This window comes from Saccostrea cucullata, unplaced genomic scaffold (assembly GCF_032062105.1).
Source record: "Saccostrea cucullata isolate Sc308-1 unplaced genomic scaffold, CSIRO_AGI_Scuc_v1 ctg12347, whole genome shotgun sequence".
Lineage (NCBI taxonomy): Eukaryota > Metazoa > Mollusca > Bivalvia > Ostreida > Ostreidae > Saccostrea > Saccostrea cuccullata.
The window spans coordinates 1-19,297 of NW_026921995.1; the positions used below are offsets into that span (position 1 = coordinate 1).

Sequence of the window (19,297 nt, forward strand, 5' to 3'; positions counted from 1 at the left end):
GGCATAAATTTGTAAAATGACAGTCTATATTACCTGTAAAAAGGAAGTTTTGTTTCATGGGGGGGAAAGATGTTTTTAAAATATTTTCCGTTTTCCGTTGATTTCTATAGTAAAAAACACAAGTTTTGCCAAAATTATAGATTTATCTCTCTTTGATATCCCAAATAAGTAACGTTTTATGAAAATTTATATAATTATCTATAAAAATTTTGAAAATCATTCTAATATGTTAACTTTTGAAAATTGACTTAGAGGTAGGCGGGAGAACAATACTATCGTTCGTGGTTCTTTGACATACATGTATAATGAAAACATGTAGATGAAATATTCTTTTACAGACACGAAGTTTTTTGAATGGGGACAATCAGTACTATACATTCATAGACAGGATTCGAGGGCAAAATACAGTTTGTCTGACCAAAGAACCAAACTGTTTGCCCGAGGCTGTAAGGCCAAAGGCAAATAGTTTTGTTAGAGGGGTCGACGAAACGCATTTTTGTCCGAGAACACATTCGATGAATAATTTGTAACACGTATAACTTTTACGTGGTACTGTTTATTATGATTTTATCATGATGAAATTTTGTTAACCTGCACCGCAGTTTAAACTTGGTCAATTCTGGCAGTTGACTTTGCCCACACTGTGACATAAGCGGTGCAATATCTCATCGACAGGTCCAACATCTCGCTCCTATAGTCAAGCAGCGATTTATCTGACCGCTCAGAAAAACAGTAGAAAAATTCTATATTTTCTATTTTATTTTTCAAACACAATTCATTTCATACAAAACATTCATAATCTTTGTGACAGAATTGTGTGGATTTACATACATATAAGAGAGAGAGAAAAAAATCACAAAAAAAGTTGGTTTCACCTGTTCAACTGAGTGTCAAATTTTTCTTTTTCACCATTTTTACATGATATATATTTTCTGCATAGGTTCTACATTTCAGTACAGTTTCTTTACAACAATTTTTCAAAAGTATGACAAAAAATAATAAACTACCTGAAAAAAATTGACAAGCAAAAAAAAAAGTGCGTTGGTGTATATCATATATAGATATATAGTGAAAATGAATTATTTCTCTGAAAATCTTCTTCTCTGTTCCTGAGTATTGAATAAATTAACAAAGTACATAGTTATGTTGAATAAGGCTGCCTCTTCCAAAATTGTGTTACGGTTGGGCTCTATTGATTACATAGTGATAATGCATAAATTCCTTAAAAATATTTTTTTTTTCTGCACTTGGGTAATAAACCAATGAACTATGTAAAATCTTTTATAGCCCCCCCCCCCCCCGGTTCAAACCATCGCAAGGTCATGAGTGACATGGTGGCGCTACAAAAGTTTTTGACGACGACTCAATGACATGACGTCATAATACATTTGCTTTGCAACAAGAGGAGAAGGTAAGTGTTCATAACTAATTCAATTTCTACTGATTTACTCTTTTCAAAATCGTAATTTAAAGACGAACAAATGCTGGCGAATTGAGGCAATTGAGCGCTAAATAATGAGACAATTTAAAAAAATAAATTCCTTAAAAATTATGTTTCTATATTAATTTATGTAGGCCTATAATGCTATTATATTTATCGTGACGTCATAATAATGTGACGTCTCAGAGGTCTTTGACGATGACCTAATGACATCACAATATAGCATTTGCTTTGCAACCAAAACAAAAGAAAGGTGTACAGTGTGAGTATTGCAAATTTGAAGTATGCAGTAAATTTACGAACTGGATTGCTTATGGTTACTGGTGTATACTTTTTTGTGGGGTGGGGTCGGTAAAGGAGGTCCTGCTAGTAATGCTGGCTATTTATTAGTGTTTCCAGTACAATTCTCTAATGTGTATATAAAAGGTGCAAAATATTAACAACGTAAGGTCTTAAACTGAGTAGCACAAAGATACCAAAACCCAAATGCTTAAAAATACTTCATCCTTAAATCTGCGTCGACTGGATATACAAACATATTTATCCATTAAATAATTCTGCAAAAGGGTGAGGGGGGGGGGGGTATAAAGAAGATTAATATACAGCGTTTAAACATACAAGAAAAAAATCGCAGAGATTCTCATCAATGTGTATTAAAAATCGTTTCATGTCCGTTTTTTATTATATATAATGGTGTTTATTATGGATATAACAATATATACTTACGAATTATCACTTTCCTTGCAGATTTCAGAATGGCGTTTAAAATTGATTTCGAGGAAGTGCTGGATTTTGGAGAGGAGGCGGTGAAGAGTGTGGTAAGATTCTTTGTTGAATTAACATTGACATTACCCCCCCCCCCCTCCCCGACTTTATGTACTTTATATGTGTAATATCATAGTTATTTTTTTCAGGACGAAAAGATGAACATATTAAAATTTACATACAACTGGGCTGATGTAGTGGAAGAAGAAGGAAAATCAAAGCAAGAGGTATTTTGATTTGATGCACAGTAATCTCAACATATTTTGAAATACCTTAATAAACATGATTGCATAATATCGCAAAGTAAAGTGTTGATTACGTTGAAAGTTCTAAATCAAAAAAGAAAACTTATTGTCACTACAATTTTTAATGTTGTGTTTTCACTGGGATGCTAAAAAATTTTTATTTGTTTGCAGACAAAGATCGATGGAAAAAAACGGGACCCGCAAAAAATATTGAGGAGAAACCACGAGAAAAGAATGGTAAGATTTATTTAATTATTTATTTTATCTTTTTTATTTCTATTTTTTTATAAATTTTTTTTTGGTCAGTGAAAAATACTCTCCTGTTTCATTAACATTTAACAAAATATGTTGATGTTCATTGCAGAGGGAAATTGAAGACAAAAAGCGACACAGGCTGTTGTTGAGCCAGGTTCATGGGGAATTGTTGGTAAGCATATAGAATATTTTATAAATGTGATCAGTACGTGATAAACACATAAACTTTTTAAAAACAACCCGCTGTTTAATTAGAATTATGTACCATTTGTGTTAATTATTACAGAACATCTTCGATGCTAAGCAAAGAAAGCGAGATCACCAGAAAATATTAAAGCTCAACCATGAGATACGTATGGTAAGAAATTAGACCCAAACAGACAAATGTACAAAGTATACAAAAAAGAAAAGCAGAGAATTATAGATTATTAAATATCTATATGAAGTCGTGTTGTTTTTCTTTGCAGAAGAAGATTGCGACAAAAAGAGAGGCGAATAATCTCATCAAGACAGCGTATAAACGATTACTGGTAAGAAAACAACGGATCTTTCACATATAGCAGATTTATGCAAGATGCTATAGTTTTCAGAAATAATAGGAAACAGTTTTACTTGTTTTTTTTTTCTTTGTAGGAAAGATTCGACGCTAAAAAAAGACATGCAGAATTACTAAAGACTGTCCACAATGAGCTATTGGTAAGTACATACCTAAGTGTTATTGTTGACATTGCTATAGCTGATAATCAGGTAGTCTTATTTATTTGTTTATCGTTGATTGTTAACCTCTTTACAAATTATAACAAGAAAGATATTGACGCAAGCGTCAAAAATCGGCCGCAAACCAATTGATTAATTCTTTCATGTAATAAATTAGAAACTGAATTTTTATATTTATCTGATAATTAATATTTATCGCTGTGACATTAAACATTGGAATGCGACACCCCAGGGTTTTCTTCAGTACATAATATAGGTATTTAAGCAACTTAATTACTCAAAGCCCTCTGCGTCCCCGCACTCAGTAAGTTTTAACACTTAAAACCATGAAAATAAAGTTTAAACTTATCTAACTAGAGATAGTTTAGCATAAAATAAAACATAACAACTGTTTGGAGCTCCTCGCTCGCTTAGAGGATGTTGAAACCTCCATCTCTCTCTAGATCCGCCACTATATGTTTTGGTGTGAGATGTGGCGGGAAAAGGCTTGGCATGCTGTAAAACGCGCTTTATTCTTGTCTGTTGGAGAAAAATCTCCTTATATTCTGATTGATAATAAATTAAGATTAAGTCATATTTTTGAAAATTTTCCGTATTAAAAGTACATGTTTATTTATATTTATACGTCATTTTAAATTATATATACAACAAATCCTGTTGAAAAAGAGAAATTAAAATTTGTTTAGACATGTATATAACGCGGTCCATGCTTTAAACTATGCCCCACACGTGTGCTTCAGTCAGGATTGGATGAAACAATTAACCCATTATTCGTAAAATTTTGATTTTATGAATATTATGCGTTTTTATTTTACATTTAAATTCTCTTTTTTAATATTCTATTACATGGATGTTAAATATTTTTTTATTAAAATTGTTCTAACTCCGCAGAAACGCACGGCGACTTAAAACTTTCATATCATATAACCGACCGCCTCCTGGCGGCCGGTAATTATGTAGAATAAAATAAAATAAAAAAAATTCTTACTTTTTAGGCATCCAGACTGGTAGTTCATTTATATTCATTTAACTATAGAATTCAAACTGTATAACTTCTCTATTTAGAGTGTGGTGAAAAGAGAACAAAACAAAGATGCAAGTGAAGAGAGAACACTATTAAGTAGACTAAAGGTACTACATATGTATTTAGAATACAGAGAATGTAATTTAACAATATATTAATGTATATTTTCACTGATATAACCTACATTAATTTATTGTTTTTTATTTATAGAAGAATATATTACTTTTCAGGAACCGGCAGACAAAGCAAAAGAAATGGTCAAAAGGATGTGTTTTCAGTGGTTTTGAAAAAAGAAAAGTGTGGGACAAATTTTATTTCATTCACATATTGATTTTTTGGATTAAACGTAGTTAACCTTTAATCGAGTTTTCTTTTTTCAATTAAACATATGTAGTTATCTACAAAATTAAAAGTATGCGATTGCAGCTAAAATAGAGTGAACGCAGCGTGTTTGTAAAAGAGCAACAATGTTCGAAAAAGCTATTTTTAGGATATAGGTCACAGTCAACGTCACAAGGTCATTGACCTTGATGTCATTTGAAAGAACTTTATTAGATGAGTAGGCATTAAAAATATAGTCTCTTTCTCCAATAGCTCAAAAGTTATTGCAAAATTTCGAGAAAAAAGGAGATATTTTTAACAAAGATACATAGGTCACAGTCAAGGTCACAGTGTCATTGACTTTGTGTCATTTGAAAGAACTTAATTAGTAGAGTATGTGCAACAAATGTGAAGTTTCTATTTGTCATGGGCCAAAAGCTTTAGCGAAGGTTAAAGATGACAGCAAACAGACAGGACAAAAACAATATACTCCCAGGTTCGATCGATCTGGCTGATAATAAAATAATCAAATTTAAAAACGGCTCATTCAGTTATAGAGAGGGGAAAATGAAAGGTGATGTGAATGCCCTGCTCCAGGCTCTAAGACCATACACTGAAAATAGACTTTAGTAGAATTTCTAATCAACGTATTTTTTAAAATAAATTTCAAAATCAAAAGTTTCAAGTTATGTTTGTATTTAACAAAGGTGAAAATTTTTAGGCATGTTTGTTAAATAATAATTAAAACTAGTAAACTAATTGTTCAGAGAACAATAAGACGTCTTTCCACCTTTTTAAGTGTTTCAATATCATTTGGGCTGAAAAAAGTAGGAAAAAAGCAAGAAAATAAATAAAACAGCAAAATTCTCATTTCTCTACTAGGATTTTAGATCGGGCTCGCAGTTGGTATAATTTTACCGTAAACAGACTTCCTAGATTGTTTGTAGTCGACTCGGGGATAAGCACGAAATCATTGATCACGCAAAGAGAGCACATAAAAAACATTGTAACACGCTCCTAGGTGTATATATGAGCTTGAATGAGATTGTTTTCGAGTTAAGATGTAAGGGGTAAGGTCTGATTAAAATTATGATATACCTATTAATATGAATAACATGCATTTGATCTGCGCATCAAGACGGAGGCGTAAGTGAAAACGTTGTGAAATGTCCCATGTGTACCTGCATCATATGTGCATTAGACATGTATTAAAGAGATGTTTGAAAATATCCGATTTGAGTTGTTTTATGTTTGAAATGGATGGCGATAAATTATTTAAGAGCATGTGAGAAAGATGAGCGAGAGATGCAAGGCAGTTTGTAATTATGGAAAAAGGAAAACAGAGGATCGGGTTCGGATTTTAACATTCCTGGCCAAAATATGCATGAAATTCATTGTAAGTAGCATAAATAAAATTCTAAACATGTAATTCTAGATGGGAAACACAAGGAAGAAACGTGTATTTCTTTTTACTATGTTGAAAGTCGCTATTTCTTGGGATTGTGTTATTCTAGGGAAAAAAAAAAATCAAATTTCAAATGAAATCAAGATTCATTCCATTAATATTAAATCCAAATAAAATTGAAATAAATTCCATACACTAAAGAACGCAAGAATACTTGGCATTAAAATGTCGTAATAGAGCAGGAGAATCGAATGATATTAACAACAATTGCAGAAATAGCCAATACGGGCTTTAATTAATTTTTATGCTCAGCAATAACTAAATTTCAGACAGAAAAAAAATGCAGATTTTGCCGATTTTCACTAGAATTTTATAATATTTTAGAGACTCACCTTAAAACTCTCAGGACACTTTCTTTAAGGTCTCTTCTTGCTTTTTCTCCGAATCTAATGTCGATATATCGTGACTTTTGACTTGTAGACATGTTCTCTATGCTGCTGTTGGTTTTTTTTTTAAGAAAAAGGTGGGGGGGGGGATTTAAACATTTGTTAGAGTAAGAGTTGCAAATACCTCAACGACCTTAAGCTTGATTGAGACCTTTGGGTCAAATTGGGGTCAAAGGTCAAGGTCATTTATCAAGGTCTAAGGTCAAGGTCAGAAACCCCCCCCAAAAATCAACAAAAAAAACCTTATGAACTTGAGTTTAAAACTTGAAGCTGAATCTAGGTAAAGGTAATGAATATATCATTTAACTTTAAAGTCAAGGTCAAAGGTCAAGGTCAGATGTGAAGGTCAAAGGTCAAGGTCAATTCCCGCCAAAGCATATATAAGCAATTTTAACATTTTCCCCATGACCTTGACCTTTGACCTTGACCTAATCTTCAAGGTCAAAGGTCAAAAGATCTCATGCATTGTCCCCAAGTCCTTACGACTTGTCGTTAAAAAGTTTTTAGTTCTTCGAAAACATCAGAATCTGTAAGGGGCAATAACTACTTAAAATGGTTGACGAATCCTTTTGCAATGAATAGATTCAAGAGTGTACTAAATTAGTCGTAGACATTGTTGAAGGTTTTGTATCTCTGCGCTTTACGGTTTCGGAGAAGTAGCGATAACAGGGGTTTACACTGGAAGGGGCACTAACTTTTAGAGGGGTCAATCTTAGGGGACAAGCATGAAATCCCTGAAAGTGTTTTAAGAGTACATATTGAAGGTGCAAAGATATTTAAAATTTGGTGAAGAACAAAAGAGCTATAAAAAATGCTTAATTTTACATATTTTAAATGACCTTGACCTTTGACCTTGACCTAAATTTCAAGGTCAAAGGTCAAAGAATCGTTTGCAGTTGGCCCCATGTCTCTACGCCTTGTCGTTTAAGAAAAGATCTTGATAATCGTAAACATCGCAAACATTCAGGGGCAATAATTCATTGTAGGGGTTTACGAATCCTTTCGCAATGAATAGATTCAAGAGTCTCCTAAAGTAGTCGTAGACATTGTTGAAGGTTTTGTATCTCTACGGTTTACGGTTTCGGAGGAGTAGCGATAACAAGCTTTTATTGCGAAAGGGGTCGTAACTCTGAAAGGGGTCATAGGTCATGCGCCTTGGGTAGTTTTTCGAAATAACTTTTGTTTTCCAGTGTCATGAAGCAAAAAGTTTTTCGATAAGTCTTTCGGTTCAAAAGTCGATAACGGAAAAATAATAATAAACATAAGCATTTCAAGAAGTCTTTCCACAGAAAGGTGGAAAGACTTAAGGGGGCTCTCTACAACGTCACAACATGGCGTACTTCCGTAAAAACGCCATTTTGATCCCAAATGATCAGATTCAAATTCACTTTACACCGATAAATCACTGAGTATAACACAACATGCAATATTGTGGATGGAATGTACATCATATCACATCAATTAATACAGTGTATTGTCCAATACGTATCCTTTCTTTAAAAATGAATTGTTTGTCAATTTATTCAATTTCTACTTATTTAATTATTAAATAATACATTTACAAACTTATTAGAATAAGATTTTTAGATGAGAAAAATGATATAAAACATGGTTTGTCCATATGCTAATTCATCATAACGTGTCAAAACGCCATACACTCAGAAATTTATTTCTCCAATAAGCATATATGCTTTTTAGCAAAATATATCCCCCCAAAACTGCAAATTTGATAAGATAAGACATATGTATTATCTTCCCACCGACTAGAGGATACTCTGTTCTCGATTTGTATACACCCGAATGAATGGTTATACCCGGTGAAATTTCGCATGACCCTCGAAACGTTTGATCACTATTGATTGTCAGCTGTTTACAAGTGTGGGAAACGTGCAGGTTTTAGACGAAGTGTGCATTTGGTTATAGGAATTTCTTTTACCGCTTTTGGCCATTTACCATCTTAACTTGTTTTGTTATATGTAGCACTGGATAACACATGCAAGTTGGATAAAAACGGTAAGTAAATCTACCTTTCTCAATACCATGAATTCACTAAATACATGTCTTTGTCGTTGACTGGAAACGCGATGATTTTCGCTTAAACTCATTGAAAAACAATACATGTACAATACGAACTTCTTTCAATGTCCTTGCGTGACATTTGTTTAATACTTGTGCAAGTAAAGTTAATTTGAAGTTCATATAAAAAAAAACAGTACCAAGATATTTGAGTCCACTCTTAAAGCGGATCTCTCACACCTGAATTTTTGTGATGTTTATAAATTTTTGACAGTTTTTCAATTTTTTTCAATTTCTTTTTTTCATTGTTTTTACCCTTTGATATCATATATCTTTTCAGATATTGAAGAGGATCCAACCAGCTATTCTCAAGAAAATGCTGTTTTAGTTTTTCTTTTGTCTATTTTTGTAATTTTAAATAAAAATTATGTTGATTTTATTTTTATCTTTGTTGGTTATTATTTCAATATTTTATTACACTAAACTTTGAAAAGAAATTTAAAGCACTGGGCTTTTAAAAATATAGATAGGAGGGATTTTAACAAAATAAATAAAATATTTCAAATATTTCTAAAAAATAAATTGAAGTACTTTGGAACCTTATTTTATCGGATATGGGGCCTATTATTAGAAACAAATGCACGCAACAAAAATCAGTTATACTTTATAGGTGTAAAGAGCCCCCTTAAATATTCAAAATGTATATTTTGACTTAAGTCTTTTCTCATTTTATGGTCCTTGGAGCCAGCCTACTAAATTGCAGCTTATTGTGGTCATATTCTGGAAACTGTCCTCCGAATTGCTTAACTTATATGTAAAAGAAATTCTGTAAAAATATTTAACTGTTTATGTACAATTTTGAATACTAGTATGTGCAGTATTTGTGAAACGACATAACATATTTCGAGCGGTTAAGACGGACAATTTGTGATCATATAGGCATTACCTCCCTTGTTTTATACCAAAGATCAATATATAAATTAGATATATCTATTTTTGCATATGCAAATGATGAAAAATTTAAACTAGAACTTTTAAATATTAAATTTATTCTTATATTGATTCCAAATAATAGTTCAAAACCAAAATGATTTGAAATAATTGGTACATTAATATAAATACTTTTATAACTATTGAGAAAAAGATTGAAGGCACCATTACGTCAACATTTCTAAAATATGCACATCTGGGCCCCTACCTGCACATCTACAGGGGCCCATATTTCTGGCACATCCTCGCTTCAGTGGGGGTGGTATTACGTTCACAAATTAGAAGAATAGTATGTGGTCTTATACATTGAAAATATTGTTCCTTAGGGTGTTAATTGGATAGGGTGACTGCAATATTTCATCCAGGAGATGTCACAAGAAAGTTTCAGTGATCAATTTTTTTAGGATCACTAGTTTCTTTCTCTGCTGTCTTAATATTCTTCCATGAGTAGTATACTTGTCAATTATGAAATCAAAAAAGTACTAAGATAACATCTTGGTCTTTTATTATAATATTGAATTGTTGGTAAGCAGTTAGAATATGGTTATAAACACATACTTTTTAAAAACAATCCGCTGTTTAATTGTGATTAACACATAAAAAAAAACAATCCGCTGTTTAATTAGAATTATGTACCATTTGTTTTAATTAATACATAATATCTTCGATGCTAAGCAGAGAAAACAGACAAAGCGAGATCCTCAGAAAATCCTAAAGATAAACCATGAGATACGTATGGTAAGAAATTAGACCCAAACAATCAAATGTACAAAGTATACAAAAAAAGAAAAGCAGAGAGTTATAGATTATTAAATACCTTTTTACAGTTGAAATTGCTATAGCTGATGTAGACAGTCAGTTTCATTTATGTTTTATCCGTGATTGTAAACTTCTTAACAAATTATAGTTATGTTAAACTAGAGGTACTGTGAGCAATGAGCTCACTATATGATACCCCCCGCTTCCCATATGTGTATAAATGGCAGTGTCCATGTTTTGCTATGGGAAACCCAAAATATGTGTCGGATCAAAAAGTAAAATAGGAGGTGCACAATGGCAATATGTAATAAAGATTCTGTGAAAGTTTCATCAAATTTCATTCAGTGGTATAAGAGGAGTTGCGGATAAGAGATGGGTACCCCAAAGCGTAACAGACGGACGGACAGACGGACGGACGGACGGACGGACGTACAGACGGACGGACGGACAGACGGACGGAATTAACGATTACTATATACCCTCCCGCTTTTCAAGCGGGGGGTATAATAAAGTAACAATTAAATTCTTACTTTGGGAGCATCCAGACTGATAGCTCGTCTATAAAGTGGAATTCAAATTGTTAATAGCTTTTCTATTTAGAGTGTGATGAAAAAAGAAGAAAACACAGATGAAACTGGAGAGAGAAGAACTCTGCTAAATTAAGTAGACTAAAGGTATACAGAGAATGTAATTCAATACTATATTAATGTAAATGTTACTTGATTTAGCCTACATTAATATTTATTGTTTTTATTTATAGAAGAATATATTTCGTTCCAGGTACTGGCAGACAAAGCAAAAGAATTGGTGAAAAGGATGTGTTTCCAGTGGTTTTAAAAAAAGAAAAATGTCAGACAATTTTATTTCATTGAAGATAATAATTTTTAGATTAATCGTAATTTACTTTTAATCGAGTTTTTGTTCTTTTTTCAATTAAACACACTGGCGTCGGAAGCAAATTTAAAGTGGGGGGGGGGGGGGGCTAAATGTAAAAAAAAAAATTAAGTACCTTCAAAAAAACCAAACAAGCAAAAAAAAAAAAAAAAAAAAAAAAAAGGAAATTTCCATTACCCAATCACAAAAATCCTATTTTCTGGGGGAGGGGGGGGGGTGTAGGTTCGAACTTCAGTACCAATTTTTTTTTCCAAACACCACCATTTACCTCCGATTTTTACCTATACTAAGACGTATCTGTAGAAAGTGGGGGGGGGGGGGGCTAAACCTACGAAGATATGTTCAATGTCTATACCCCACTACCGTATAATTTATTTTTTTTTAGATTAATCGTAATTTACTTTTAATCGAGTTTTTGTTCTTTTTTTACAATTAAACATATATATTGTTATTTACAAAATTAAAAGTATGCAATCGAAGTCAAAAGGAGAATGAAAAATGATCAAATTAAAAACAGCTCATTCAGTTATAGAGAGGGGGGGGGATGAAAGGTGATGTGGCTGTCCTGCTCCAGGTCTACTAAACTGCAGCTAAAAAGTATTGTGGTCATACCCTGAAAACTGTCTTCCGAATTGCTAAATATGTAAAATATATTCCTTAAAAACATTTTCATGTATACAATTTTGAACACGGACTTGAGACAATCTTAGCAAAATATGAGAATAAATACAAGATTTTGCTAGTGTTAATCTTGTCGAATCTTTGGACTGGTATATTGTCTGTCTTTAATACCGTTCGAAAAATGTTATGTCGAATTAATATCCATTAGATTAGAATGAGTGAAATGAAACTGCATCTCACAAATACTTTTGCACTATTTGTATTCAAAATCACCGGGACTTGAGACAATCTTTGTTATCATATACGTATTACCTCCCTTGTTTTGTACTAAAAATCAATGTATAAATAAAATATATCTAGTTTTGCTTTTGCAAATGATACAAAATTAAAACTAGAAATTTTAAATATTGTATTTCTTCTCATATTGAATCCAAATAATGCATCAAAACCAAAATAATTTGAAATAATTGGTACATCAATATAAATACTTCTATAACTATTAAGAAAAAAATTGAAAGCACCATTACACAGCACCGTATGCCTTTATCGCACAACTACTGGGCCCCTTCCGCACAACTACAGGGGCCCATATTTCTGGCACATCCTCGCTTCTGTGGGGATGGAATTACGTGTATAACATTTGGTCCATCGAGAATACTTTGTACATACTAAGGGTGTTAAATGGCTAAGGTGACTGCTGGAGATGTTCAATAACAAAAGAGTTTCAGTGTCAGATCAATTTATTTGGTTAGAAGCACTCCTTTCTTTCTCTGTTGTTTTCTTCCATCAGTTGTATACTTGTCAATGATGAAAACAAAGTACTTTTGGTCAAACGGCACACTCCCCAAATAAATGTTTTGTATTTCTTGGTATTATATGAAAAATTATTCATATTTGTCATTCTTTTCTGATTTTTACGTTGTTTTCAAAAATGTTTTTAAATAGTAAGTACATTATCATAGATAGGCCTATAGACCATTCAGAAGATTACCCATAAGAAATATGACCCTATGGTACAGTACCTTGGCCAAATGCCTGGTAAGGTACCCTAATTTTTTGTGAGGAAACTTGTTAAGTTAAGTAACCTATACATCAAGGACAAATTCTTAGGAAAAGTTATATATTTTTTAATTAAGAATGTGTCGTTTGACTATATAACATCTTGGCCCATTATTTTAATAATGTTTATTAGTATACTGTTATCCATTACAAATGTGTCATAAACTAGTCTAGTGCCTGTCGAGTCCATTTTAAAATATAAGGACAGATCATGAAAGAACAGCCCACAATTAGAATCATGAAATAGCTGGTATGATTATTATGAAAATCCAACAAAGTGTTGCATCTTTTTCAATTTAATACAACATGTAATGATGTATCAATTCCCATATTAGGTTTCACATTGTAATGAATTACTGGCTCACTTTGTAAGCCTCATTTCCTGATGCAGCGAAGCTTCCTTTCATTTACATGTACATGTATATTCATCTGTCAGTCAGATATAATAGGTAGAAAACATAATGACCAAGTAATTATGTCTTAATTGTTTTATTAGCAACAAGAGTATACATAAACATATGGCACCATTGGCTTCCATCTCACACTAGAGCATTGATCATGACATAAAAGATAAATTAACAATTTCAAAAACAAACAAAACTAGCAAACCAGGTTACTACATCTACATGTACTCTATTGCAAGAAAATGAGACATTTGTTGAAAAAATGAAATAGATACACCTATTATAACACATTTACATAAGAAATCAAGAGATAAATATACCCTTATTCAACTCTTTAAAATAACAAATAATGAAAAAAAAATGTCAGATATAAAAATGCAACTTATTGAAGAGAAAAAAGTATATGCTATTAAGAAATGTGTTCCAAACACACTGTTGTCAAATAATAGACATAAACTCAATTCACATTTTGGCAAGTTTTGCTTCTGCAATGCTTCAAACATCAAGCACACCAAATAATCTTGCATTGATACATTGATATTTATGCACCAGCAGTTGTGATCAAACAAATTCAAGCTAATTATACAAATATTGGTCACAAAATGTATCCAATTGCTTCTGAAGTAAAGAGTAATATTTGTAATAATAAGACAGTTCTTCCCCTTTTTCAACCCACTCCTTCACTCCAAATATGGTTACAATTTAATCGGGGAAGGGAATTTACTTCATGACCTCAGTATCACCTATGGTTAAATTTCTGCTCATCTGAGATATTTTTGCGGAAAAAATTTTATTTTCAAATTTCTATTACTTATTTACCTATTTTGAATCGAATAGAGCTAAAACATTTTTACATGTGGTTTTATACAGCAATACTATTGGAGAAAACTGCAAGAAAACTGCATGAAAAAAGATAGAGAATTTCAAGGCATTAGAAAAATTTGCTGTACTATCTTATTACTTAAAAAGATCTACTGAGCAAGTCTGTAAGTCCCTGTAATACCCAAGGGCCCAATAATATCAAATGAATTGCCAATAGTATCATTAAATATCATGTTAACTAAATACAGTACACTCTGACTTCTATAACCTGGCCTCCTCTCAGTAAAGAGGCAACAAAGACCATGCCTATGCTTCTATGCTATCAATTTACATGTATTTCTGTAAATACAGTGAAACCTGTCTAATCTGACATGCACTGGGAGATAAATTTTGTGTCGGAATAGACAGGGTGTTGGATTGCACAGTGTTAAAAACAAGAAAAATACTAAAATGGGAAAGAAATTTAATGTCGAAATTCACAGTGTTTCAGATTATTCAAAAGACGGATTAGACAGTTTTCACTGTAATCTAATTGAAACTAAACCTTTCATCTTGCACTTCTTAAATTTGTCTTTCACCAGCGTTATTTTCTATGACTGTTATCTTTGAGAATCAACCTGGGAATATTACTCATTATGCGTAGCAGATGTATATTTGCAAAAAAAAAAAAAACAAACAAAAAAACATAGTGTAAAATAACATTCTGAATTTGAGGATGTACAAGTTCAAAGGGTGTAAAATTGTCTACATGGAACATCCAATGACTTCATATCCATAAAAAGTATTTCAGTTGTATTTCTACTCAGCAGTATTCATTTATAGGTATTTTTTAAGTGCTTATAATCAAGTATCACTATTATGATTGGTCTTTACTACCAGCAAGTTCAAAGCAAATGTATATATATAACAATATCAAAAATATATTGGGTGGGGATGCAAGCATAGCATGTCTATAAAAAGTGGTTAAAGTACTTTACTTATATGCCTCTCTAAACATGTACAGTCAAACCTCATTAGCTTGATTAGATTTAAGTAACAGATTACCAGTAATATACTTGTGGGATCCCTTCTTCTATCAATGACTAATATACAGAGGTTCAACTTTACAGGTACAATTATTGCATTGTGAAAATTAAGGGAGGAAAAGATAAAATACAGGTATATTTATCATTTCACAAAATCTAATATTGGATTTCTTTGTATTTTGTCTACCAACAGTACAAATGTACATGTACTAGAAAAGCCTGAAAATTAACACATTTACCATATACACTGTAATAAGTTATAATAGTATAATAAGTTTTCTTGTACATTTCCCTGTCAACTAACTTGCCAATATTTCTTCAATATTTTTAGTAAAGTATTATTGCAGTTTTAAATATGGAAGATCATCCAAGCAGAACAAGTGGTAGACAACAACATTTGGGAAGATCACTCAAGCAGAACAAGAGGTAGGCAACAGTATTTGGGAAGCAAACTGTCAGGAGTCTCAAATCCCAAATCACAGGCTCTTAATCATTGTCATGAACATATATTTCTTGCTGAAAAGCCACAAGTTTAAGTTTTCTAGATTCAACAATACCAAGCTTCTTTGTTGCTGTAAAACTATGTTTTGAAATGCATTCTTTGTTTTTGGAATGACTTCTTGTATTTTAAATTGCAAGATCAGAAAAAAAGCTGACCAAAAAAATTTACATCCTTATCGATACCCCGCCTCCTCTTTACATTACAAACAACATCCCAATGCTAAAGCCTCATGTAAAACAAGTTGAAGTTCCATGCAGCAATGATGAAGTAAGTACACTTTGTCAGGTTTTAGATCAGTCAAACATTATGTTTATCTTCTGACTTGGGATTGTACACTTTAAACAGAGGGACTATTAGGTCATCCATGTTAGGTAGCACAAAGGTTCTCTGGAAAAGTCAAAATAATGCATACTTAATTGATGACGCATGATATTTGCAAAAATTAAATATTGTCACAATGTAATATATCCTTAACAATCATGTTAACAAATATGTGAATTTGAAAAATAGTGAATGTTAACAAATTTCTCTTTTTTTTTTAAATACAAGTCAAAGCAACAAGTATCGGTAGATATACATGCACAGCCATTTGGTGTAAATACAGCAGTTGTTATTTTTAGCTAAACAATGTAATAATGTAAGTAAATTAAGGAGGGAACTGTTGTTACTAACTAAACACGTGTCAGAAAAAAATGAAAGTAAATAAGCCGTAAAATTAATCCCGAATACAGTATCATGTTCTCCGGGTTTTTTGTAGCTCTTGATAGACTTACCTGGAATTCTGCTGAAAGTTTTTTCTCAATCCAGTCTGTGATGTGAGTTACTGTGACTTGTCTAGCACCAACTTTGGGTTTTGCTACTAAGGTTAATTTAGGATTTCCTTTAAATCCATACCTTTTAGAAGAAAAAATTAAGTTATTAACAAGTATTTCTCACTTTTAAAGTGTTTTTAAACTACATCATTGTTTGGTGGAAATTCTTAAAACTCAATGAAGGACGGATTCTTTATGAAGTTCAAATATTAAAATGAGAAACTTGCTCTAAGTCAAACAACAATTCAAAACAAGAGGTCTATGGGTTATATAAGGCTCACCTGAGTTAACATTATTTAGCCTTATTTTCTATCAGATGATTTAAAAATTTTTTTTGAAGAATTTCGTTCTCATGTTTTGGTGTTACCCTAACCTAGAAATTTAATAGGTTTACCAAAGTCTGTCTGTAGGTGGGAATGGAATGTTCAGGGCCAGTTCTCCAGACAGGTAGTGGGCCTCCACCGTGAGGATTATGGGAGTGTTGGACACCTCCTCCATTGCTTTCTTGACATATTTCCAGTCCATGGCTGACTGGACATATTTTGATTGAGTTAACTTATCCAGGTATCGCATGAACTTTTGACCTGCCTTCCCACCACCTCTGAAGAAAGAAAGATCATTGTTAAAGAATTATGATATGGACGCAGAAATTTTCACAGAGATAATTCTTTGTTGTTTTTGTGATCTATAATCATTGCTTCATGGAGATGGATTAGATTTAGTAGATAATTGTTTACAAAATTTTCAACAAATATTTCTGCTTTAACAGAATTCGACAGCTGAAAGATATCACACAAGAAATGATATACACTTGTTCGGCATCCATGAATACCGGTAGTCATTCAAACTTACAAATCACTTTCGACTTTTCTCTCATAAAAGCAATGTAGATTAGTTACATTACTAATCAGTTTACTGTAATCTCAGACAGTGTCAAAAAGTCATCCTGACATGATTTTGTATGAAATAATTCAATATTGGTAGAGTATTCACCATTAGCGGATGAGAATGCATTATCTGTATCATGAATATGTAATTTTCCATTCAAATGAATATCATGTCCATAGATTTCTTTTGTATAATTTCTTTTTAAAGAAAACCAAATTTCAAAGTTTTTCAATATATTTTTCCTAACAATTAACTTCATGTTCTTTAAATTCATACCTCAGCAGACATAGCTTTTGGCTATAAAACAGGGAATACAGATTTCATTTTTATACATTTTGGAAACCATTAAATTCAGTCTATGTCTCTTTGTTTTTTAAAATTCACAAGTTTTAGAAATAATTTTTTGAAATACACAAGTGATTTTGGTGTAAGGATCCAGCATACTTGGTAAAACTAAGAGTAACTCTTATGTGCACACCCACTGACATTGTGTTTTCAGCTTCTGTTTAATTTTATAAAAGGAGATACGTGAATATGACACCCTATTTACAGTAAACAATTTCTATGTCTGATTTCTCCGAATTTTTGATAAATGTGAAGATAAACATCCTCTGATGATAACCCACCCCTCTTCCTCTCCTACGCTTTCTTCTTCCTCGTCCGTCGATGATTCTGCGCTGTCTTCAGCTTCCTCATCAGTGATGGCTAATCTAAAATCAGAACAGATTTTGTAATTTCCCCCGCAGGGATGATAGATCAGTCAACCAAGATTGCCTGCAGTGTTCATATTGATTTTTCCTAAACCTCAGATTCTCTATGTGCTACTAATAAATCTCAGTTCATTACCTACAAATTATTTCTAGGTATGAATGCAATTAGTCCCACAGATTAAGTTATTTATTAATTGAAACACTATTTTTAATCATCTAGCAACTGTTTTCATCACCTTAGATATACTGAAACAAGTTCATGCTTATCTGTACATGTATTTTAAGCTACATATTTTACGATACATGAACAGGGCTGTCCCTAAGAATTGAAATAGGGGATATTTGGGAAGTAGAAGGGGATCTGGGGTTTCCCAATCTAATTAAAAAAAAATTAAATATAAGATCTGCTTGTATACTCGCTACACTAACATCTAACAATATCCCATAGAGGGTCACGTCAGAGTTCAAACTCTACCAACCAATCAAATTGTCGCTTGCAAAATCGTCATATATTGTTGAAGCGAATAAGTCTATAAAGGTCCGAATTTGAACTCTGACGTGACCCTCTATGGGGTGTTGTTAGATGTTTGTGTACAGTAACAAGTATACGAGCGGATCTAACTTCTAATTTTAAATAGATTGGGGGTTTCCCTTCTAAATTGCGAGTTTAGGAGGAATACCAATATAACGAAGGGATCACATCATTATAGGTGGGGAAATATCCCGGCCCCTGAGTCTCAGGGACAACCTTGTAATGGATATACTATTAAGGAGTGCAACAGAGGTTTTTATTGGTTCACCAAATCATTGTTACAAAAAATTTACTTTTTGGTTTTGACTTTTTCTTCTTTCTCCTTTGCAGCAACCGAATCTTTCAGTTTCATTAAATTAGCTTTTGTTTCAATTGTCATCCGAAAACCGCCTCCATAATTCAGAGCCAGGTCTATCCAAAATCCATTTTCATCAAAGAAAGGCTTGGATGCCTTCCGAATAACTGGCATTTGGTTACCAAGCACTACTTCGGTGATATTTAATCCTTCGATGAAGTAAGGTATCTGCATAAAAGTCACAAAAATAGTAACATTAATAAAACTCCCAGACATGAAATGTCACTCTTATGGGACTGCTTTACCTGCCCTATGCTGTACATGCATGTCTTTAGCTATATGGATTTTT

General features: G+C 32.4%; 1 protein-coding gene and 2 long non-coding RNA genes across 4 annotated transcripts; 2 read left to right on the forward strand and 1 right to left on the reverse strand.

The window, feature by feature from the left end:
• Positions 1-2,620: 2,620 nt before the first annotated feature.
• Positions 2,621-3,242, forward strand: LOC134261031 (uncharacterized). Its single transcript, XR_009990705.1, has 4 exons — positions 2,621-2,688; positions 2,816-2,878; positions 2,993-3,064; positions 3,174-3,242. It is a non-coding gene; the product is annotated as an uncharacterized LOC134261031 (long non-coding RNA).
• A 96-nt stretch (positions 3,243-3,338) lies between these two features.
• LOC134261032 (uncharacterized) lies at positions 3,339-11,260 on the forward strand. 2 transcript variants are annotated; one of them, XR_009990706.1, is made up of 3 exons: positions 3,339-3,402; positions 4,489-4,554; positions 11,165-11,260. It is a non-coding gene; the product is annotated as an uncharacterized LOC134261032 (long non-coding RNA). The 2 variants fall into 2 exon arrangements; XR_009990707.1 differs by lacking the exon at positions 4,489-4,554 and adding an exon at positions 10,985-11,058 and having other exon boundaries at positions 3,342-3,402.
• A 2,171-nt stretch (positions 11,261-13,431) lies between these two features.
• LOC134261033 (testis-expressed protein 2-like) lies at positions 13,432-19,177 on the reverse strand. The gene is made up of 5 exons (XM_062743519.1): positions 18,947-19,177; positions 18,038-18,121; positions 16,918-17,124; positions 16,485-16,605; positions 13,432-16,098 (listed from the first exon to the last, which is right to left on the reverse strand). The coding sequence occupies exons 1-5, from the start codon at positions 19,120-19,122 to the stop codon at positions 16,009-16,011; spliced, it is 678 nt and encodes a 225-aa protein (XP_062599503.1). The 5' UTR covers positions 19,123-19,177; the 3' UTR covers positions 13,432-16,008.
• Between the last annotated feature and the right edge of the window lie 120 nt (positions 19,178-19,297).

Excerpts from the sequence above, each read along its gene's own strand:
- LOC134261033 (XM_062743519.1), bottom strand. The coding sequence starts at position 19,122 with ATGCCAGTTATTCGGAAGGCATCCAAGCCTTTCTTTGATGAAAATGGA. Across the intron at positions 18,122-18,946 it reads GAAAAAGTCAAAACCAAAAA|ATTAGCCATCACTGATGAGG; the intron begins GTAAATTTTTTG and ends TTCTGATTTTAG. Across the intron at positions 16,099-16,484 it reads AACTTTCAGCAGAATTCCAG|AGAACCTTTGTGCTACCTAA; the intron begins GTAAGTCTATCA and ends TGACTTTTCCAG.